Raw genomic sequence first — 23,401 nt, forward strand, 5'->3', positions numbered from 1 at the left:
TCAGAGTAGAAATCTCTCCTAAAAAACATTAAATCTCACTGACAAAGCAGAACTGATGTATTTTTACCTAAGGATAATGTAAGGTGACAAGATCAAATAAAAGAAAAGGAATTATTTGAAAGCAAAACAATCAGGATGGATAGTAAAAATTCAGACATGAAAATATTTTTCTCTATTTGTATACCTAACAAAAACATCCTCAATTTAATTGCAACAGGGGGGAAAAAAAAAAACCCAACTTTTAAAATAACTCTGAAAAATTAAAGGAATATTTATTACAGCTACATGAATTCTTAAAACTCATTATAACATGCATCACTAAATAATAATTCCGCATCTTCTCTTGTGGCCTGTGTAACTTCCATGTTAAGCCACAAATAAACAAAAAAAAGCCCCATCAGATTTCATCTGTAACAAGAAGTGAAATGTATGTTTGTAAAAGCTGTTTATTAAATCTTATTTGTAGTACTGCAGTGCTCAGGCTCAAGTCGGGGACTGGGATTCCATTTTGCTTGGCGTTCTACAAAAATTAAATAAAAGACACAATTCCTTATTTTACTGTCAGAGCACCAAGAACATTTTGATCAGGAAAAGTTACGAGTTGCCAAAAGAATAGGGAAGTTCGATATATTCAGGATAGTTTTCCTCTACTTTCAGACTCTTTAGCTGTTAAAATTTCTCTATTCCTTGGTTTATAGTTTTAGTGATGTCATATGTAAGCATACTTTCTTTTATGTAAACATCAAGGGAAATGAAAATGTTAATCACATTATTCATGTAGCCCTTTGTTGTGAGAACCACCTATGAGAGATATTACAATACATATTTTACATTGCTAAGAAAAGACTCAAGTCACTTTATTTTTTTAAATCTTTATTAGATGGTAAATTATGATTTCATTGCCATTTCAATTATTTGAAGTGTAGATGTAAAATAAAGCCGAAACAGAGTGGTTATTGTTATAAAAACCGGGAAAAGGGAGACAGCCATACATTTTTAAATATATAAAGTAAGCATAGCTACAGATAAAGTGATCCAATTCAGTATGCACGATTTTACTTCCTAAAAAACCAATCTATACTACAAAATACATTTACCCTCATGATTACAGGCCACACGCTAGATTATGATTTTAATGATTTTTAGGGTACTTGATAATTCTATGTCAAAATGGGCAGCAATTAGGCATCTGCTATATAAATCTAATTTTTATCACTTTTTATAACATGACTTTATGGAAATACGTGACATTTTAGCCTCCCTTCTCTAACCTTTCACGGTTAATGTTTGTGCAATAAAGCAGAAGGGCCGCTGCAGTAAGCTTTCTCGCCATGCCAAGCACAAAGCTCAAGCAGCAGGCTCGTACACTGAGCTCGCGAGCCTTGGAAACATACATATAAAAATGCTCAACTCAGCTTCCCCGCACTTGCAATGAAATACAGTTTAAATTGAATTTCGTTAAAAGTTATATACATGGAGCTTCAGGGTCTTTACGCACAAAATATTTTTTGTCTAGTTTCTATATTATTTCAAACATACTTTTGGCTTTGCTTCACAAGTTACATTAGTTAATAATTGGGGCAAAAGAAATACTAAAAAATAACAGCATCCCCCGTTTACATCAATCCCCACTAATTTCATTCTTATTGTCCACAAACAAGTTCATTCTTGCAAGGCCCCAATTCGACCTGAAAAAGCATAGACGCGTTGCAAACCATAAAGACGAGTAATTATGCTCCTTTAAACCCCTTCCACATCTGATACCGATTTTTTTTTTAAAGGTAATTATCAGTGGACTTTTGCTTTGTTTTTATTTTCTTTCCCTTTTTTGACTGTAAGCAGAAAACAAACAGCTACAGCGCAAATCAGGACGTTTATTCGGTACCGTCAAGCTAGCAAAGCCTGAAAGAAATAAATGATTTAATCGCTAATCAGGCTCCGTGCAACATCGCAGCCTTTCAGGAACCTTCGGTAGCTTATCGATCCGCTAGCGAATTACCTCCAGTTCAGCCATAGGTTGCAGGCATCGCCATCCCTCGCCGGTCCCCGCGTTGACAACACTCCTCCTCTTTGCCATCGCTCCCACAAGCCAGAGGATTCGTCAGCCCCCGCGTGTCCGGCTCGGTTGGCGGCAAGAACAATGAATAAAAGCGTTATTAGATATTTGGGTTGGTCTTTTTTTTTTTTTTTTTTTTTTAAAGGGAAGTTCTCAAAGCGAGCACCCAGCGAGCTCCTTCACCCTCCCTCCCCGCGGCGGCGACCGCAGGCCAGGCACCCCGACCCGGGCAGGGCAGCGAAGAAACAACGAAGAAAAAGCACGTTTCTGTTTGTTTGGGATTTGTTGGGGTTCCCTCTCCCCCCCGCCCAGAAAAAAAAAAACAACCAAAAAAAAACCCCCAAAAAAACCCAACAAACCCAAGGCACGAACCCAGCCCCGGGCACAATGTTTGCAAGGATAAGAAACAACGACGCCTGACACCGGCACTTACGCGCAGACGCCAAACCCGCGGTGCCCCGAGGCCTCTGAGGGGAGCCCGGGGCCGCCGCCGCCGGCTCTGAGGGGAGCCCGGGGCCGCCTCGCGCCCGGGAGGGGCCTGGCTACGGGGGATGGTGGAGCGGGGCGGGATGGCGGGTAGGGGGGAAGAAGGAGGGCCGGGCTTTTCCTCAGCCCGCCTCCCCAGCGGGGCCGCGCTCCCTGGGGGCATTTTGGCTCCGCTCGCTTCCCATTTCTGCGACACTGAAACTCGGTAACTTCCAGCCGCCGCCGTGAAGAGCCGCTTTCCCCCCCACACCGCCTCCCTCCCGCCCCTCACCGCAGCCCCTCCTCCCCGTGCGTCGTATCCCTCCGCGCTCCGGCCTCCCGCAGCTCGCAGAGAAAGCGCCTTTCAGCCGCCAGCCCGCCGCCTTCCCGCCCGCCCCGCCTCTGCCGCTCCGACATCTTCTGCTGCGGCCCGCCCGCCCGATAATAAACACGTAGCGCTCGCCCCTTCTTTCCCCCATCAGCCGGGCAGCGCCGGAGGGGAGGAGGGGGGGCGCCGCTGCTGCCGCGGCGGCGGGGCGAGAGCGGGAGAAGGCGGCTTCCCCCCCGCCCTTCCCCGCCGGGCCGCCCCCGCCGCCGGGCACTGAGGGCCGTGGGGGGGAGGCGGGGGGTGTGAGGAGAGAGAGGGGCGGTGCGGCGAGAGGGGCCGGGAGGGCTGAGGCGGGGGGCGCGGAGGAGGAGGAGGAGGGGACTCTTTCTCCGGGCGGAGGGATCGCGCTCGCTCGCGCTGGCTGGCGGCGGCAGCGGCGGCGTTGGCGGCGGCGTTGGTGTGAGTTGTTGTTTCCTCCTCCTCCTGCCCGTGGGTTGAATGGTGGAGCCGAGACTCTTCCCGGCGAACGAACAGTGACAGCTACCGGGCGGGCGGACGCGTTTCGCCGGGCCCCCGACGCTGCCGCGGGAGCGCGGCCCGAGCCCCCCCTTCCCTCCCCTTTCCCCCCCTCCCTCCCCCTGCTTCCCCCCCCCTCCCCTCCCCGGTTTTCGCCTCGCCATGTCCGGGGACGCCGGCAGCAGGCACACGGCGGAGCTGCGAGCGGGTGAGTGCCGGGGGAGCCGCCGTGCGGGGCGGCGGGAAGCGAGCGGGGAGGCGGGAGAGGGGTGTGCGTGTGTGGGGATAAGAGAAAGAAAAAGCCTGCGGAGAAGGGGCGAGCTCCGGCCCTCACCGCCTCTCCTCTCCCCTCAGAGCTGTACTTCCTCATCGCTCGCTTTTTGGAGGACGGACCCTGCCAGCAAGCGGCTCAGGTAGGGGATGGATGGAGGGAGGGATGGAGGGATGGCGCCGCCGGGCCTGGCGGGGAGGGGGCGGCCGGGCAGGGCGGCGCGCTCGCCGCTTCGTCCCTTCTCTCCCCCCCGCCCCCCCGCCTTTTTTTCCCCCCCCCTCTTTATTTTTAAACCGACCCCCTTTTCTCACACCCCCCCGCCCCTTTTGTTGTCGCTGCAGGTCCTGATCCGAGAAGTGGCGGAGAAAGAGGTAAGCGGCGGCGCTCGCCCCGCCTGTGGCCTCCCCCCCCTTCCCTCTCCCGCTTCCCCCGCCCCATCCCGGCCGCCGCCGGGGGGCTCCTCGGAGGCGGGCGGGGGGGGGCACCGCTCACCGGGTGCCCCCTCTCCTCCCTACTGTAGCTGCTGCCCAAGCGAACGGACTGGACGGGCAAGGAGCATCCCCGCAGCTACGAGAACCTGGTAAGACGTTTAGCCCGTGCGGCGGGCAAAGTTTATTTATTTATTTATTTATTTTTCCCCCCTCTCTCACTCTCCCTGAGCAGCCCAATAAAGAAATTGAATTTCCCGCAAAAAAAAATACAACTTAAAAAAAAAAAAAAAACAAGCAAAAAAACTTAGAGGTTTTTTTTTTAAAAAAAAACAAAAACAAACAAAACAATCTCGGCCCCTTCTAACTCCCTCCCGGCCCCGAGGGGAGACGCGGGGCTGCGGGCTCCCGCCGGTAAAAAAAAAAATATAAAATAACCAGAATCGGCCGAAGGGGAGCGATCCCCGGCCTGGAAACGAGCGGTACGTCATGGCCGTGGTGCGGGCAGGCGGCAGCGCGCGGGGCGGGGCCAGCGCGGGCAGCGCGCGGGCAGGCAGCGGCGGGTGGGGGCGCTCTCCGCCGCGCCGCCCGCGCACACAATGGCTACCCCCCCACACCCCTTCACCCCGTCGGACCGGGGCACGGTGGTGGGGCGGGGGGCGAGGATCGAGGGGGAGGTGGGGTCCCCGGTGGCCGTGCTGAGGCGCTTTAGGTTTTGGGGGGTTTTGTTTTGTTCTTTTTGGGGTTTGTTGTTCCCCCTCCTCCCCCCCTTCCCTCGCTGCGCTGTGAAGTCGGGGTCTGCATCGTTTGGGCCGGGGGCTGCGTCGGGGGTGGGTGGGTGGGTTTGGTTGGAGGGGTCCTTCCCGGTTCGGTGTGTGCCCACCGAATGCTGGCAAGATGTGTTGTATGGCTTGGGGGTTTTTAATATACCGCGTATCCGGTGTGTAGGGATAGCTGTACTTGCCAGGCTCACATCACAAATTTGACTTGTGTGTCTTTTTGTTGCGCCCCCACCCCCCTTTTTTATTTTTTTTTTTAATCTCCCAGTGTGTGCTTTTCATCAATCAGGGATAAAAAAAACAAAGTATTACTTAGTGGTGTAGTACTTGCTAGCAGACAGGGGCCTGTGTATGTATTTATTTTTTTAATATGTTGTGGACTACAGTAGCTGGGAAAACAGCAATTAAGATGTCTGAACTGTGTCTGTTAGCAACTTGTTTCCAGTATTGTTTTCATTACAGGTGCACTGTTGTATAATTTAGTCTCTGAGTTTCTGAATAGGGTTTCAGAGGAAGACTAAGCCCTGCCTGTAATATTCATCAAAGCAAAGTTTCCCTTCAGGCTTTCTGGTTGGTTATAGTAGTTCTGAACTCCAGTACTTCTGAGATTTAAATGCATGGAGAACTTTGGAGCTCACACAAAAGGAGACGGAACAGTTCCCATCTGTAGTGCGTCCGGTAAAGACTGTTGCATATGCGTTATTTTAGTTGTATTACGAATGTTACAGTATGAATCATAGGTATTTATTGTAGTTGGAATGGGTTTGCTTACTGCATTGGTTTTCTCTGGAGCAAGAGGTGGATTTGCCCAGGCATTTTAATGTGTGCAGTGTGGAAGAATTGATAGCAGTTGACTTCTTGAAAACGTACTCATATGTAACAATACATTTAAACTTTCCTGAAATCAAAGATCATAAAGAAACTCAACTGGGAATTTCAATGTGCTGATACTTTTTGCTTGATACGTTATGCTATTTATGTATTTATTTGTAAGACCATAAGGCTGTACTATACCTTTTAAACAATGGTCAGAAGTTGCTTGGCAAAACTTACCATGAAATCTCTCTTTTATCCTATAAATTACAAAGAATTGGAGCTGCAGTCTTAACATAGAATGTGTTTGGGGTTCTTTTATATAGTCAGAATATAAAAGGACGTGAAGAAAGAGAAAGTGAGGAAAAAGACATTTTAAAGGTTTGAAGTAAGAAGGCGATGAGGAATAAGTTCATTCAGACTCTTCTTTCCACGAAACTTTTGTTTCTTGGAAAGCAGGTAAATATTAATTTAGTCAGAATAGATATGTGATGACATAAGATGTACTTCCTCAAAATTTGGACTTGATCTTGCATACTTGCATTTGGAGATGTGATGCTGACTAGGTCCTTCCTCTTTTCCTAGTCTTCTGTTCCTAACAAAGATTTCTTAGACTTCCTATAAATGTTTATATGCCCTTTTCCACCTTGTCCCTACCTGGATGTTGGGGGGAAGGAAGGAGGGGAAATGGGTTACTTCATTCTTGATGTTTCTCTCCGTCCTCTCTCTCTCTGCTCTTGCTTTGGTTGTCAAAGGTGTGTGAACTTTTGTATTACTTAACGTTTTAGGCTTGTGAAAGCTGGCACCGAAGTGTATTTGCAGGGTGACAGTTACATTTCATGCAAAAGAAGTGTTTTTCACAGGGTCTTGTTCCATTAAACAAAAACTTGTTTATCTCAAACCAAAGACTCTTTAGCTTTTAAGGCAGAGGCTGATGATGAGCTCCCTTCTGTTTTTTAATTTATTTTAATTTTAAAAAAATAATCCAGTTTAAAGATGCTGACTCTTCTTTCTGAAAAAGGTGTGTTTTGTCATGTTTTGGTACCACTTCTCAGACTTTAATGCCTTGAGTTTTCACTAAATGTCACAGAAGGGGCTGAAGGGAGAAAAGCTAGGAAATAAAAATAGCAGTAAATGTAGTTAGATGTCTGGCTTTTACTCTAGGAGGGAATAAAGGCTCTGTGTAACAGGGGATGAAATTTAATCCCAGGCTTCTGTTATGTTGATTGCAAAATCGTGCCTTTTATTATACATCTATTTAGGTGGATATCTTTTCAAGAGATGATGTTGTTCCTGTTTGGGTTTTTTTTCCTCATTTTGAAAACATTTATTTGGGAATTCTTATTAGAGTTAACTTTCTGCTATTAGACTGAAATTCACAGCCTTAGATATTTAATTTCTGTAACTTAATTTCTGCAAATAATGTTAAATCCAATGTAATTTTCATCTTGTAAATTACATTCATTTTTCATTTTGGTCAGTGAAAGTAAATGTTTCATTTTCTTTTAAGCTAACAGCATGCTGTGCAGGCTTGTAATGCTGCAGGAAAATACATGAGTTCAGAAATGCAATTATACTATGGTTTATATTCTTAAGTGATTTTTCTTGAATTCAAATATTTCTATATTATTTTTTTTCTACAGTCACCATTTGTGGTATAAACCACTTGAATCTTGCTTTGAGAGTGTAGTCTCTTATTTCAGAGTGCCAATCTCATTTTTGTACCGTCAGCATTAAGATTTCTAGTTGTGCTGTAACCAAAGGCTTTCTGAGAATCAAGTCCCTGGTAGGCCATTTTCAACGTTGGTGTACCAAGGATGGTGGGACTCTTCAGTAATGGATCTCAGGACATTTGGTATTCTCTTGCATTTGTTGTGAAAACTTAAGAATTGTAAGCCAGCTGTTTTTCTCTTCTGTTTGAAAGACTGAGGATTTCTCATGATGAGGGGCAGAAATTGAGTTTTAAGAGCTAATAGAGCAAGGCAGCCTTGTGAATTGTTTATAGATTGTGGTTAAATGTGTTGTTTAAGTGTTGTGTCATTAGGCTTTAAAACACATGTGTTAAGGCCTTGACACGTGAACAAGCTGTGGTGCATCATTTGACTCCAGGGTAATTGCTTTTTCATGTTTCAGTTTCACTATGGGTGTAGCTACTCTAATTGTGTGCCATGGATGAAAGCTATGCATTTCTGCTGCATCCTTTGTGTAGGCAGGCACGAGCGCTCTTCCAAGTGTGCGGTCAGTCGGATAAGGGAGCTGAACTGTCTGAAAAATGAACAGTACAAAAATCACTTTCAGGTGGTTCAGCTTTCCTTTTGTGTGTGGCAACACAGGTCCTACCACCACCATGAGGGAGATGATAGGAGTGCGTGTGGAGGGCTCGGGGAATGTGTTGGTGTTGCTCCTTTTGGGAGCAAAGTGGACTTCAGCTGGATGAAGCTGGCTGTTAAGATTCACCACAACAAGTTAGAGCTACTGTAGAGGGTGGTGGGTTTTTGACTTATCAAATCAAGAGGATTGGCTAAGTCAGCAGTTTTGTGCTAGCTCTCTTAATCTGAGACTGAGACACTGATGAGAAATAGTCTAAAAAAACCCCTAGGTTTGGTGTGGAGTATGTGTTTTTGTTTGTTTGTTTTTTGTTTGGTTTTTTTTAAGGTCTTTTAGGGTACAAACATCATAGTGTACGTGATCAGAACCATTGTGTTACCTTTCTCATCTAAAGTATTCACATAACTGTTGCTTTCTCTGTTGAATTAGGATTTTATTCTTGGTGGTGGTGGTTGAGGAAAGAGAAGGCAGGGAATTCACATCAAGTAGGAAGGCGGCATGATGGGTTTAGTAGGCAGTATGCATTCTTGTTCTCAGGAACTGTTTATTACTATTTTGCTAACGTTTGTCCCTTATTCTTACCCTGCCCACAATTACTGAATGGGATTTAGAGTGAAAAGTACGTGAAGTTACAAAGAGTATCTGTGGGACTGGGACACTAAGTAAATTGACACTGTATTTCATTGTTCATATAATACCTAACATAGTAAACTCTTGTAGGCACCACTGTGGTTACTGTTTAATAATTCTGTTTCTTAATAAGTAACCAGATAATAAGTGGTTTGTTTCTTCAGGAAATCTTGCACTGTGAAGGTATTCAAAGAAATAGGGACCAAAAAATAAAACTTGCATTGAATGAGAGAGCTGTGTCATCATCTAGTTTTTGTTATTAACAGCATTTTGGGGAAAGTCTGTACGGTGTTTTGGAAGGTGATCTGAAAGACTTGGCACTGGAGGTGAGAAAACCTGCAAAACGATTGCGAGCCTTACCATTTTGGTCTCATTATCAGTGCTTCTGTTGGACATATATCAAGTTAAATTATTTCCTTTTAGTTCTAAAAGACAATAACTTTTGTTCTACGGTTTATTCCCGTAGCTGGGAATTCAGGTGATGTTAGAGCCTCTCTTTTCAAACTGTTTTATTTTGATGAGGAGGAACTCCAGTTCATTGTGTGAAGTACCACACATTTGTTAAGTCAACTGTCTTGTGCCAGTTCTTTCAAACTGAGACTAAGAAACGCTGATGAGAGATGGGCTGAAGAGGAATGTCAAGTTTCTAATGTGTGCCTTTTATTAAAAAAAACAAATAAAAAAAAAACCCAAACCAAATAAACCCCAAAAAGAAACACAAAAAAAAACCCCAACAAAAACAAACAAACAAAAAAAACCCTGCTGTGAATGTGTTTAAGATGGGCAAATAGGTACAGGTAATCAACAGTAATAGATGTATTTGAATATCTTAGTCCATAAGGCTGAAAATGCTACTATTGTTCATACCTTCTCATACCTTGGTAGGTAGCGAGCTTGCAGCGGTCTGTTTATACTAAGGTTTGAGTTTGTCTGCTCTGGTCTCGCACCTATAAAAACATTAAGTAGTTGAAAAACTAGTATGTTCTTGGGATGGCTGATTTTGTAAAGAATCTATTTCATTAGAGAAAAAGTAATCTCACATTGAAATCATAGGCATTCCTATGGGAAATAGTGTCTAAGTATCCAAGCTCAAGCATAATTATGTATATGTATTGTGTATGAAAAATAAACATGCTTTGGGGAAAATAGTCAATTATCAAATTCTCCCCTCCCTGTTGCCTGTTGCTTCCCCCCCCAAAAAAAAAAAAAAAAAAGAATTAGAATGCTTCAGAGAAAAGTAATTGCACTTTACTGCAGTTCCTAATTTTAAAGTGATAAGGCAGTGGCTGGTGGTACAGGGTGCTCAATTAGATTGATGGTCTGATACAGTACAACAATTACTGTAATTCAATTTGGAGCTTGTTTTGGGTAATATGTTACATAGCAGAACAGTTAAAGCTGGGATAGCTGCTGGTATTAGTTAGATTGAGCTCTTTCATCTTGAAATATAGGTAGCTGACTGACCTAGGGTTTTTTTCTTAAGTGTCCTTGTGTGGTAATGTGTTTTTCTGAAAGATATTTACAGTCAAACTTGTAGTTAAGCATGTTAACTGTTAGCATGGAGGGGCAACAACAACAATACTTCGGAGAACGTTTTGGTATGCATAGTGCTTAGAGCAGAATCCAGAATAGGGTTATATTTTACTTCATGTCTAAAACACTCGCAGTGAATAACTGCATTATGTATTACAAATTTAACTAAAGAGTCTAGGTCAAATCATGATTCTGTTGATGCATTCGTTGTGATTCTCCTGCTGAATTATTCTGCAGAGTCATGCAGAATGAAAATATAAGCGCTTAGGCCTATTTCAAAGATAATAAAGATTTGAATGTTAGTCCACATAGCTGTGTAGCTGTGTTTTGTGTATTCCCATGCTGTTTGTTTGGAATAAGTAAAGTCGGGGGTAGTAGGTAAAGGGTGAGGTTGAAGGTAATTCTGCTGCTTATTTTCTAGGAAATATTGTTTGTGCTAAAGATCTGAAAATTTTGTAGTAGCTAACAGAGTTCTGAATTTTATTACAGTAATGTTTAAGAAATGTTATTAACTTGTCTTATGTGAAAAGTGTATTTCAACAAAAAGCTCATTATTACACTTATAAAAGCATATCTCTGGTGCATTGCTGATGGAAGAAAAGAGCAGAATTAGATGTTGCCAGAAAGTGTTACAGGAGGAAAGAAACCAGCTAGAATTTCAGCTAGGTGGGACTGTCAGGGAAAAAAAATCTGTGCTGTTTATATACTGCTTGACATCCCAGTTTTGGCATAAAATTTTAGAATACCTGTTTGTAGAGTCCAGTTTTCACTTTTCATTTAGAGCTGTATGAATTTTAAGTACTTGTACATCCGTTTTTTTTTCCTTTCACTTTTACTTTCTTTTTCTCTAGCAGATTTTACAATGAAATGTATCTTATTTTTTATAATTAAAAGTTTCTTTTGTGTGCTTTAGTCTTATATAGGAAAATGGGAGCCAAATTTGGCTGTGTATAGTTCATGAAATGGTTTTTATAAACTTTCTGGAACTGACAAGTATTTAGATGGCCAGTGTCACTTTTTTTTTTTAAGCCTAGGGCTCACTTAGTATTGTTGAATCAGTTTGTTAATGAGCTGTTAGCAAATGCTGTTCAGTAGCGAACAATGATTATTCAGACAAATGCTGTGCAGAAGCATCACAAAACTACTGCATAACTTGGCATAAATAGCTGTCTTCACACAAATGGACTTAAATGAGGAAAGACTATAGTGTGGGTGTAAGGTATGTATTAAGGTCTTTATTAGGTATGATTAAGAATAATACAAATAGACCCCCCCTTTTCAAAACATTTGCTTTAAAAACTGCACGAGGAATTGAGCCTACCTAGTTTCTGCTAAAATAAAAAAGTGAACACATGGCTTATGATAAATCATGAGAAGTATGACTCAAGATGTCAGCTAGCTGTAGTTTTGGAATGTGCCAAAGCTGATTTGCTTCATTTACTGTAGATTTTGTGCATTTGTGAGCATGGGTAAAACTGAAGGGTCTTGAGCAGGATAAAATGACAACTGCACTGCATATGTAGTTCTAATATTTGTGATTAAACAAAAAAAATTACCGATAATTAATCCTGCAGATATGAAGTCTGGTTTCAGATAGAATTATACGAAGGTCTGTATTTGTCAAGTTTTTGCACTCCTTTTGATAGGAGTGAAGGAGAACAAAAGCTAAGGAAATGGATCAGGGCTGTTGATGGCAGAAACTGTACTTAGCTTTGTCACTACTTAAGGCTATTCTGATATTTTAGGGCTCTCAAGTGTGTATTTTGACTGTTAACTCCTTTAGGTAGGAAAAACCAAGTTTTATTTGCATGTTACTGATAAGAACAATGAATCAGAATAGCAAGTTCTGAATTCAGTTGATTGTTTTTTGCAGCTCTTCTAACAGACTGCCTGTTTGATATTAAATTTAGTTATTTTAAATTAATAGGTCCCTCCAGTCAATTTAACTTTATTAAAAATATATATAATTTCTAATATTCTCTAAAGAAAAGTATTTTTTTAACTTGTGTGAATCTAGTAAGTTATTTAACTTTTAGGCAGTCAAGTTCAGACAGCTTGCGAGGCATTCTACAAATGTAATACAATTCACAGAAGGAAAGCCCCTCTTTCCCGGAAACAGCTAAACGTTTGCCTGCCAATGGGAAGTAGTGAATGAATTCCTTATTTTGCTTTGCTTGCTGTGCAGCTCTTGCTTTACCTACTAAACTGTCATTACTTCAAACCCATAAGTTTTTGCTCTTTTATGATTTTCTCCTCCATCCCACCGTGGGGGGAGAGAGCGAGCAGCAGTGGGGAGGTGAGCTGCCTGCCAGGGTTAAACCACGACAGGAGCAGAAGAGAAAAGAGGAAATTTCCTCCTTCACTAGAAGGTTGTGTTGTTGTGATGGGAATTCCTGGTGTAAGCAAGGCTTTTCCAGAGCCTTGGTTTCAGACATCAGCACTTCTTATGTTAACAAACTGCTAAAATACATGAAGTGATTACAGTGTGTCAGCAAGATAGGAGCACATTTGATGAAGAATGAGGTATGTTCCTGTTAATTGGGTGTAATACAGAAGCATCGTTCTGCCTAAAATGTCAGTCACAGCCGTCTGTAGTTGCAGAAGATAACAAAACATCACCAGCTTTTACTGCAGTACTCTTTTTATTTTATTTTATTTTATTTTTTTTTTTATTCTGTGAAGTAAAGCACTGAAGAAGTTTTGTCAGGCTGTATGAAGGATAAAACTACTACATGCCAAATCCTGTACAACAACTGAAGAAAACTGAGTTTCTATCCTCCCTCTTTATTATTTTAAATTTTCTTTGCTATACTCTAAGCTGACAATAGCTCACGCCTTTTAAAAATGCTATTTCTTAAAAAGCTTTATGTTAACAGGATTTTACTGTTGTCACATACATTTTGAAGCTTTTTTTTTCCCTTGTTGTGTAAGATGGTCTTTGATCTAGAATTATAGTAGTTCAAAAGAATGAACCAGTTTTGTCTGGGCAGTCATTAATACTGGTTCATCATAATCAACTGGTGAGAAGATCTATTGCTGGTAATAGGAACTTGTTTTGGTACTGTGTGGTTGAAAACCATGAGCAGTTACAAAAACTGGTCACGTTCGTAGCCTGATAGAGGACCTCATATACCAATTTTGAAGTTGAATTACCTAAGCCAACATTTTTGTTTAAAAGCTTTAGATGTAAAAAAAAAAAAAACAAAAAAACAACCCAGTGGTGGAGCTTTGACAAGGTCTTGTAACTTAGATGAGCTGAGGCAGAATATTTTTGTGTTGTCTTCTACAAAGCTATGTTACTTATGTGGTATCCAAGAATTCTGTAAATGTTGCTGTTCTTACGGTCTTTGTCTCATCTTTATTTGAGAGTAGCTTAAATTGACTAGACCACTATTTAAATATAATATTGAATATATATTTTACATTTTTTGCTGTGATTATAAAGGAGCTTATTAGTTTGTGACCAACTGTGCTTTAAAGTCAAAGTAGTAAATACCAACAGTTCTCTGTACAAAGTAGCATGTGCTGAATAGAAGAATTAATTAGGACCAGCTGGAATGAGTTATTGTACTAAAAGGTCATTATTGGTTTTTCTCCTTAATATACTATGATATTCTTATGAATTTGTGTAACAATCTGGGGGGGGGGGGAAGATTAAACCAGTAATTCTTCAAAAATATTATGTTCTTTATCAAATGTTTTGTTTGCTTTTTCATATAATAGGTGAAATACTACAGGCACTTGGCACCTGATCACTTGCTTCAAATATGCCATCGACTTGGACCGCTTCTAGAGCAAGAAATTCCCCAAAGTGTCCCTGGAGTGCAGACGTTATTAGGAGCTGGCAGACAGTCTTTGCTTCGTACAAACAAAAGTATGAGAATTTTTAGAGTTCTTGATATTTCATGCCTTTTCCGTGTTTTCACATGAAAAAATGCTCACCTACATTTTTTGTATAATTCTTTTAAAACAGGTTGCAAACATGTTGTATGGAAGGGATCTGCTCTTGCTGCACTACATTGTGGGAGGCCTCCAGAGTCCCCTGTAAATTATGGCAGTCCACCCAGTATAGGTAAGTCAATTTTATTCTGGCATTGCCATTGTGACACCTGACTCCCAGGGTGATTGATTATTGTGATGATGAAAGCTAAGTAGCAGTTCTGTTTGTATTTGTCCTTGTTTGTGCTGTATACCTTACCTTTAGTATGTTTTTGTTAAGATTTTTTTTTTTAAGATGTAATTTATTTTTATTAAGATGTAATTTACCAGGAAAAAAATGGGTATTGTAAATTCATACACTACCTCTGTTCTGAAGCTAATTTTGTCTTTGAAGTATGAAATAGACTAAAATATATTTCAACAGTGAATACATACAAATAAAACTCTTATTCTTAAAGAGGTAATAAAGCTGTCAGTAGATGAATAATTAATACTATATAAAAACTTAAAACCAGGACAGCATGGCCTGCACCCATCGTTGGGGAGAATAAGTCACATAGACTGGTAATGGTTTTCTTTGGAAAGATTTGAGCGTCTTGTAGAAGTTACTCTTTCTGCTGTGGTCCATTCAGTAATTTTGTATCTGTGCTTTAGTTTACTGTGCTATACCATGAAATGTGCATGTGCTGTCTGTACCATTGAAGAAATGAGAAGCTGGAGGTCAGGGGTGTTCTTTTTCTTTCTTCTAGTTAATATTTTTAAACTCTGATATGGTCACTAGAATATGTTCGTTAGCTTTCAACAAGAAGATACTTTTTTAATTGCTAGAAGAATCATGATGCATGATATTTCATGAGATTATTTAAGGAGCATCCTTTTTCTTTTGTCATGGATAGGAAAATGTGCAAAATCACTTGTGTCTTTTCATCTTTCTCTGCCGATATCCAGGGAAGGGGGAACAGCGAAGACCAAATTGCCAGTGTGGATTATACCAAAATGGTAGTTGCAGATAGATGTGTGGTGTTGGCTGACAGTGGGCAGAGAATATCCAATTGATTGGTTCCTGATGAGGTGCAGCTGCTGCAAAGACAAAGGTTTCTGTCTTGGCAAGAAAAAGACAACTGAATATATATTGGTGGAACTAATGAGTAACAGTACAAACACATAGCCAGGTGCTTTTTGGAACAGAGGCATTTTTAAAGTGTTAACTTGCCATTACAATTTTTCAATCTCCTTTTAGAGGCTATTGATAGCCTGGAAGTTTTCCATGAATTGGGAGAGGTGTGTGTATATATCTAGAAATAATTGAGAGCGCCTTATTTGGGCTATTCATCTTATTTCTAACATTGAGGAAACTCAAAATCAAATCCTCAAAAATGCATGGCATTACACTTTACCCAGAGAATTATTGTTCTCCTCTAAAAGCTGAAGCAGAAGCATGCCACAGCTAAGAACCTCTTAGAATGAGCACAGCCAATTTTGACTTGGTCAGATGGCAAAGTGTTTGTTGTTATAATAGCTCATCCATTTTAAAGCACAAGTTTCATGCTTTTCATGGTGTTCCTGTAGATGCTTGGAATATAGGAAGAGAACATGGTTTTGCAGGGTGTTTAGAGATAAGTTTTCAGTACCTTCTCAGCTAGTATGTGTGTTGGCCAGAGGTGGTTCCCTTAAACCCTCATGTAGCACCCGCATCCACTCAGTGTGGTTTTGTTTTGAGCTTCTGTTTTGGTGCTCATGTATAGAGTTGTTTCTGTGTTGTGCTCTGGATGTGGGGGAGAAAATGCTTGTTGCTGAACAGAAGAATTGTGCTTTTGAGTGGCTGTGCATTGGCTTGAAGATTGTAAACTTGGAAAATGTTGGACTAGATGAGCAGCTATTTCTGCAAGGGGGCTGGAGGACTGAACCTTCTAATAGCTAAGATTTCTTCAGTGGTTGCCTTACCTTTTCCTTTACTTGGAAATACATTTTAAAACATGTTGGAGAAATCAGAGTGGAAGAGGACTGTTTTGCATTGTACTGTTACTTGCTCCAAAACTATGTAGTTTTTAAAGGGAAAAAGATCAGTGTATGAAATCCATGGCAGCTGGAGTTTAAAGAAAGTTGTAGAGTTACAGTGGTAGTGGAATTAAATGTTAAGAAAAATAACTTTCAGACTCTTTTTAGGGAAGAACAAGTAAGGCTTTCTAAATAAATGTTATTTTTATTGAACCTTTTGCAGAGCACTGAATATTTGCAAAATTACAGTTATTTCAACATATCCCTTTTCTCATGACCAATAATTTCCTTTTCCAAACATTGAGATAAGTGCTGGTAACTGAATGTTTTTAACTGTGAAGTGTATTTGGATTTTTTTGGTGTCTGGTTCAGAGCTGCACGTGAAAGCATTTGTTTTTGATTTATCCTATCCTATTCTGATACTCTCAATGAAATCATGAACTGGAATGACACTTGCTTATAAATTGAATAAATAGAAAATTTTGTTCTGTTTCCTTTAATAACTTCTTAGTTTTCCCCCGGGAAGGCTGTATTTTATGTATTTGCCCAAGAAAAAAAATTGGAATCTATTCTTCAGGCTGTATGAATTTCAGGTGGAGAACACACTAATGGTTGAGGAATAGAGAAGATACTGAAGTCTTTTTATCTTAAGGAAAACTTAATTTGCATTTCACTGGACATACAGAAATATTCATTCGTTTCCTAGCCTGATGAACCAATGCAATTAAGATGCTGATGGGATATTCTTTAGAGTACATCGTGCCAGCTGCCTTGTAGGTAGCTTGTTTATATGCGGTTAAAATGCATCTGTATAAATACGTACTTCTCCATAAAACTATAGAATATCTGTATAACATAATAAACAAAACTTGAATATGGAATAATCTTTGTCCAGTTGCTATCACTTGTGCAATGTATCTTATAGAAAGTTGCTGAAGTGCTTAATTAAGAGCAAAAATAGCTATGTGATATGCTAATTTGTTTAGTTAAAGGTCCCATCTTGGATCCTGAAACAGAAAAAGAATTCTTTTTCCGTAATTTTCAGGAACGGCTGAAAAAGCATAAACCAAAGCATAAAGCTTTGAGAGCTTTGAGCTCAAAGCTCTTGGGGAAGCTGGTCGCTCAGGTGTCAAGACCTGAATGAGTCTGGCTTCTCATCCCATACAATAAGAATGTTCTTCCTGACCAACAAGTATATCTGCATTTCAAAAATAGTATTACATGGTCTTGCTGAGTAGTCCGCTTCAAGAAAAGTTCCGAGGCATTTTGCACTTATCTCACAGTTTCTTTATTAAATGGTGCTGCTGGTTTGGCTGTAATGAAAATGTGAAGTTCTGAAAGTGGTGTAGATGTCTGTTTCTAGAAATACAGTAAATACATTAGGCCTAAGATCTAACCTAAGAGTCCTTTGTGTCATTACATTATTCTGTTAATTAGAGTAAAAAACTAAAAGAAAAGACAGTCTTGTGTTAAGGAATCTGTGTAAAAGTAACACGTTGTTACACCTGTTTATTCAAGTATAAAGTGAATTATACTTAAGTAAATGACTTCTTGTTATGCAAGAAGAAATGAGCTATAGAAGCGTTATAGTACTTTCGTTAAAATAGAAACTGAGTAAATACATAGTGAAAGCAAGTGGGATTCTGCTTTTTCAAATATCTCACCACTTAACCTCTCTGAATTAGTACAGATTGACAGTTACTTTCATTGAACAAATAAATATTATATGTAAACTTTTAGATGTATGTAGAATTTCTGTATTTTAACTTTATATTTTCAGAAATGCTCCAGTGGCAGTGTACTTTTACCTTCGTGAAATGCCCAGAGGGAAGTGCTGGCTTGATCAAATTGGTAGCTTAACCACTTTGTTTGTCAATCATCTATAAGCCAGGAGAACTGGAGTGCTGTATAGAGTTTAGAAGTTGAACAGAAAAATGGTGGGAAGACAGAAGTAAATTCAAGCTGCTTTTTTGATATTGGACATCTTTACAGAAGAGAGCTGGGGGTGGGGAGGGCGCGTGGAAACAACCCAAAGTGAGTGCTTGATACCTTTAGTCTTGCTGGCTTGGAGAGTGAAGGGAGGAGTCTATCAGTCTCTTTTTTTTATTGTTATTTTTAACAACTCTGAATGCCTTGGTATTCATTAGAGGCATGTCTAGCCTCTCAAGTTATGAAACTTGATTCAATATGAGTAAGTTGTAAGTGAAATTTATTCTTTAGGAGTCCTGCCAGGTTTCCCCTTCTGAAAAGGGAACGAAGGTGGGTTCTGTTCTTCGGAACAGAACTTTAATTGATTAAATACAACTCGAGAAAGGAAGAAAATGAAACATAAGTCATAATGATTTTTGTGTGTGCTTTTTAAAATGTAGCTTATACTTGGTACAAAATTAAATTGGGTTTACCACTGACGAGTGGATAAGGCAGATTACTGTCTGCCATCTTTAAAGGTATATTTCACATTCCAGGATAAGGCCATGTAAATAAGGTGATGTAATTGGTCACTTTGATAAGACTAAAGTAAGAAAGTCAAGGCAGGGGGGTGGGGGGAATTCGGCATAGCTAATACTGCCATATCTTTCAGATCCCCAAATTTATCTTCCTTTTACTGATTGATGTTTTTCTCTGAGCTGCTGGTTCTATTTTGGGCGGGGAGTGAGTTAGAGAGATTCGAAAACTTTGAAGGCATTCAAGTTGGTGCCTGTTGCATGCCTTTTGAGTGTGAGAAAACCTGCTGTAAACCTGCTATAATCTGACAGCTCTTACCATTTTACCTTCATCAGCTTTACATGTATGTTTGATATTAAATTTTTCAAAGGGAAGCCAAACACATAATGTGATCTTCGGTCTTTGAGATGTGTGGCTTTCAGATTAAGGTTGTTGGCAGCAATGAATTATAACAGCAGAAGTGAGACTTTAAAAAACAAAGTTCTATTTTACTAAGTTGGTTTAAGAGCCTAACTCTCCATTCACGGTGTAGGTTCCCGAGACGGCTTTACAAAAAAGGAATTTAAACTCACCTTTAGAGCTTAAGGTTAGAGCCTTTGTTTCCTATGTTTCTCACCCTACCCCACTTTGTTTTTTTCTTTTTTTCATACTTTAGTAAAAGGTCCTGTGCAACTTGTTGTATTTGACCCTGTTTTCAAAGGAGGATTAGACTAGATGATTTCCAGAGGTCCCTTCCAACTTCAACTATTTTGTAATTCTGCAGTAACAATAGTCGAAGTTCAGGCATTAAATCTGGTGAGGGACATGAAGGAGCACAAAACGGGCTTTTACAGGCCTAACAGCATCAGGAGGAACAGTAGGGCTTGCTGCTGAACTGGGTAGGGGACCTAATGACAAAAGACCTGGAGAAGCTGAAGTATTCAATGACCTGTTGGCCTTGGAGGAGCCAGACTCTTCTCATTGGTGCCTCTTGATGGGACAGAGGCAATGGACACAAATAGAGGAAGTTCAGTTTAAACATTAGAAAACATCTTATGTTTAAGATGTGGAGGTGATCAAAGCTCTGGCACAGGCTGCCCAGAGAGGTTGCAAAGTCTTCATCCTTGGAGATATTCAAAACCTGACTGGACACAGCCCTGAGTAGCCTGCTGTAGCTGACCCTACTTGAGCGGTGGGGTTGAACTAGGCAGTTTCTAGAGGTTCCTTGCCACCTCAACCATCCTGTGGTTCTGTGATAGCAGGCCATTTCAGTCTTTGTGGTTGGTCATATTGTGTGAAGATGAGCTCAGTTACCTAAACACTAGGAGCCAATTCATTTTATTTGGAACCAGTTGGTAAACAATTGATAGCAACTTAAATCATTTGTGGCAAAGTGTTTTTTACATGTTCAAAACATCAACAATACTCCTGGCTTTCTCAGGCCTTCGTTTCTGCTGATCAGTTAGCTTCATTAGTAAATATGAAGAATCCTGATTTTTTCAAACTGAAATGTCATTTTGAAATAAGTGGTGGATTGTCATCCTGTGTTGCACAGCAACCACGTAGTAACATCTGCTTTTTGTTTGTTTGCTTGTTTTAAATCTTATTTATTTTTAAAGTAGGTTCTAATGTGAGACTAGTAGATGGGCTTGTAAAGCTAAGTTAATTTTGATTTCCTTAGTTGGCCAGGCATTGGATGGGAGTTCTTTCTGTGCAGCGTCCACTTCACAGTGCTCTTCCAGCAAGGAGCAGGCACTCTGTTCTGTTGTTTTCTTCTTTCTTCCTTTCAACCGTTCTAACTTCTCTTCATGTTGGTTGATTTCACTGTAAGGCCCAACCAGTGCTCAACTCTTCCTGTGATAAAGTCTCATCCTCTTTCCATGCCTTATTATGTATGGTTTCTGGCTCCCACTGCAGCTGTTTAACTGCTTATACCTTACCACACTCTCTGTGATGAACACCCTTGTGCATACTGACTCATTTGTTTGTTTGAGGCCAGGCAAAATTTAAGCAAAGACAGAAAACTGCTAATATGGCTAAAACAAGAGAGAGACTAGATTTGCTGTCACAGCAAGCTTCTAAAATTTTTTCCGAAAACAGTTAAAATCAAGCTAAAATAGATTAGAGACCACATAAAGCCTGTCACGCATTGATGCTAGATATGGGTAACAATCATTATAAAACAAAAGGCCTGTAATTAGCACAAAGGCATTATTGTTATTAACAGTTGGTAGCCTTTCTCACCCTGGCTTGTACCAGAAAAATCAATTTTATTATCTGCTGCAGGAATTTATTTTTGAGAGACAGCTATTTTTAATTTTTACCTGTACTCTGGAGGAAAAAAGCAAATGCTATTGTGCTAACAAAGTGTGCAGGTGACACACTGGAGTTGTCAGTGTTTGGAGTAAAAAGTGGGAATATGTCAGTTAGAGAAATCAAGCTGGATCACTTGGAAAATTCAGTGAGAGCAAATATAAATGTAGTTAAATGGAAGGCCATATTGAAGAACAATGGTGGGTGTGAGAATTTAGTTTAAAACAAGAAAAAACCAGTTTGGGAAGTCTTTTAAAAATTACATATTTATGGATGGTGTTCAAACCTGCAGGAGATTGATTCTTCCCCCCCAGTCATGTGCATGCCCCCCCCAAATTGTATGTGCTTGGTAAAAAAATTTCTTCCCATAGAATGTAAGTTCATAATAAAAGTACTTTAAAAGGCTTTTCATAAATTCAGATGTATATTACAGATTACATGCTTATATGAAGTCATTGGTTCTTTTATCCTAAAGATACTGCGTACACTTTCAATTTATTGATAGGCATTTCTGCGGATTAAACTTCTAGTTAAGCTTTTTTCCCTTTTTATGAGCTATGGTTTCATTTGAAGGTGTTGCTAGAAGCTGATTTCCAACAACCTTTTCCATTTTACATTAAAAGCAAACAAAAGGTAACTTCTGAGTAGGTTGAGATTATTGTGTAAGCTCTCTCTATTGTTGTGACAAAGACTTTCCTCATTCTGTTAGTTAGTGTGAGTTTGGGGTTTTTTTGTTTTTGTTTTTTTTTTTTGGTGTGACTTTTCTGTTTGGGGTTTGTTTTTTTTAAACTGTAGGATGATTTGTCAGAAACCAAAACTAGATTTGTCTTGTGACTGAACTAATCTTGGTTTCCTCCTGCTGTTCTAAAGTAGACTGTTGGCAAGGAGAAGCTTTGTCATAAAGCAGATGCAACTGCGTCTTTTTCTTGTATGAGGGGAGAGCGAAGAGGATACAGTAGAGCCTTAAGGCACATTGACTAAAAGTGCCTTGCTCCACAGCTAATGATCCTGCTCCTTTACAAAGCATCTTGAACTAGGAAAACTTCCTTGAATCCTTGGGCTACATAGGCAGTCAACTGAAGTGTTTCAGGGATGTTCTTATGGCCTGAGGCCAGTGGGCTTGGCAGTTGTCCATACCACTAAGTGCTTCTACTTCTTATAGAGGAGCTACAATCCAGTTTGCATATTTAATGTAGTTTGACCTGTGCTGACTCATGAACCAGTGTCTGGTTGGTCTGGGCCAAACCCAAGCGATGCCAGAGGTTTGTAGCTGTTCCACGGTTGATGCTGTGGAGTGAGCGTGATTCTGTGCCCGGACCCCCTGCCCTGGTCCTGATCAGTTCGCTTGTACAGACGTAGCCTTGGTCACTTACAAAGAATGGCTAACTAGGGGCGTAATGAAAGTATTGGCTACCTCTCTTGGCACTGGTAGATCTCATTTTTCATGTGTGCGTAGTGCTGTGGATGTTGTTGGGTGTTTATGTTTTTACTTTTCATGTATTCGGAAATCAGAGATCTGAATATGTTACCTGCTTTATCACAATTCTGTAGAATATAAAATCTAATGCCATTGCTATTCATCGATCTAATGATGATATGGGGAACTGCTTGATTAATGTCTATGTATCCATTCATAAAAGCATTATACTCTGTTGCTTTATCATTGCATGAGTAGCAGTTTAAAATTAGTATCACTGAGCTTTATTTTCGTTACTGAAGCTCTCTATTGAAGATTTCCATTTTGAAGATTTCCTGCTCCTGGACCTTCTTAGCTTTTAAACTTGAAAAAAATCCCAAACTCTTTGAATAAGGTTCTGTTAGTCAAAATCAGAATTTTCTGTAAGGTTTTGGTGAATTGATACGTTGATATTTTCTTTGGTGTTTTTTTGTTTGTTCAGCTGTAGTGGGTAGCAATATTTTTAAAAATAAACTGATTGTCTTGCAACATTTGATTGTGTAGACCTCAAAAAACAGGTGGCCTTGGAGAAGGTTTGAATGTTTGCTGATCTTCAGTTAATAGCTGTATGGAAGCTCTTATGTTTGTTAAATTTGAAGTAGTATTCTCCTCTGCAGAAGCTGCCTCAGTCCTAAATTTCTAACACTAGATTATAAAATCAGAAGCATAGGTTTCAGCACTTAAAGTTGAAAGTTGTACTGCATTTTTACGCTCTGCCTTGCAGTTTGTTACTTTTTTGCATGTCTGTATCAGAGGCTGCTTTTGTACGTATTTTCCCTAACTATGGCAAAATGAGAGAATTACTGTAGTAAGCTATGGCAGGTGGTCCAGTGTTGAAATAAACTTTCCACCCTGAAGAAGTACTGTAGTTTATGAACCCAGTATAAATGCTGTCTCTTCTTTTGTCTTTCCCCATTTGGCAGTGGATACCCTGTTTTCAAGAAAACTAAATGGAAAATACAGACTTGAACGCCTTGTTCCAACTGCAGTCTATCAACATATGAAGATGCACAAACGAATTTTAGGACATTTATCTTCTGTATACTGTGTAACTTTTGATCGGACTGGCAGGCGAATATTTACTGTAAGTACAAAATCTTTATTTTTGTAGATACAGGTGTTTT

The 23,401-nt window shown here is 40.2% G+C and overlaps 1 protein-coding gene and 1 long non-coding RNA gene across 7 annotated transcripts in view; one reads left to right on the forward strand and one right to left on the reverse strand.

The window, feature by feature from the left end:
* Nucleotides 1-866: 866 nt before the first annotated feature.
* On the reverse strand, nucleotides 867-2,807 carry LOC141741207 (uncharacterized). The gene is made up of 3 exons (XR_012586318.1): nucleotides 2,490-2,807; nucleotides 2,000-2,120; nucleotides 867-1,902 (listed from the first exon to the last, which is right to left on the reverse strand). It is a non-coding gene; the product is annotated as an uncharacterized LOC141741207 (long non-coding RNA).
* Nucleotides 2,808-3,165: 358 nt separating this feature from the next.
* PHIP (PHIP subunit of CUL4-Ring ligase complex) overlaps nucleotides 3,166-23,401 on the forward strand; it is a 113,445-nt gene continuing 93,209 nt past the window's right edge. For 4 of the 6 annotated variants that reach the window (XR_012586317.1, XM_074581325.1, XM_074581326.1 and 1 more), the window contains exons 1-7: nucleotides 3,166-3,573; nucleotides 3,720-3,778; nucleotides 3,978-4,007; nucleotides 4,157-4,216; nucleotides 13,871-14,021; nucleotides 14,121-14,219; nucleotides 23,201-23,361. Coding sequence is in view for 4 of the 6 variants with exons in the window: in XM_074581325.1 (XP_074437426.1) it covers nucleotides 3,528-3,573; nucleotides 3,720-3,778; nucleotides 3,978-4,007; nucleotides 4,157-4,216; nucleotides 13,871-14,021; nucleotides 14,121-14,219; nucleotides 23,201-23,361 (606 nt within the window). In the remaining 2 variants the exon portion in view is untranslated. Of the gene's footprint in view, nucleotides 3,574-3,719; nucleotides 3,779-3,977; nucleotides 4,008-4,156; nucleotides 4,217-13,870; nucleotides 14,022-14,120; nucleotides 14,220-23,200; nucleotides 23,362-23,401 lie in introns of those variants that run through there. The other 2 variants (XM_074581327.1, XM_074581329.1) reach the window with 2 other exon arrangements.

Source organism: Larus michahellis, chromosome 3, assembly GCF_964199755.1.
Source record: "Larus michahellis chromosome 3, bLarMic1.1, whole genome shotgun sequence".
Lineage (NCBI taxonomy): Eukaryota > Metazoa > Chordata > Aves > Charadriiformes > Laridae > Larus > Larus michahellis.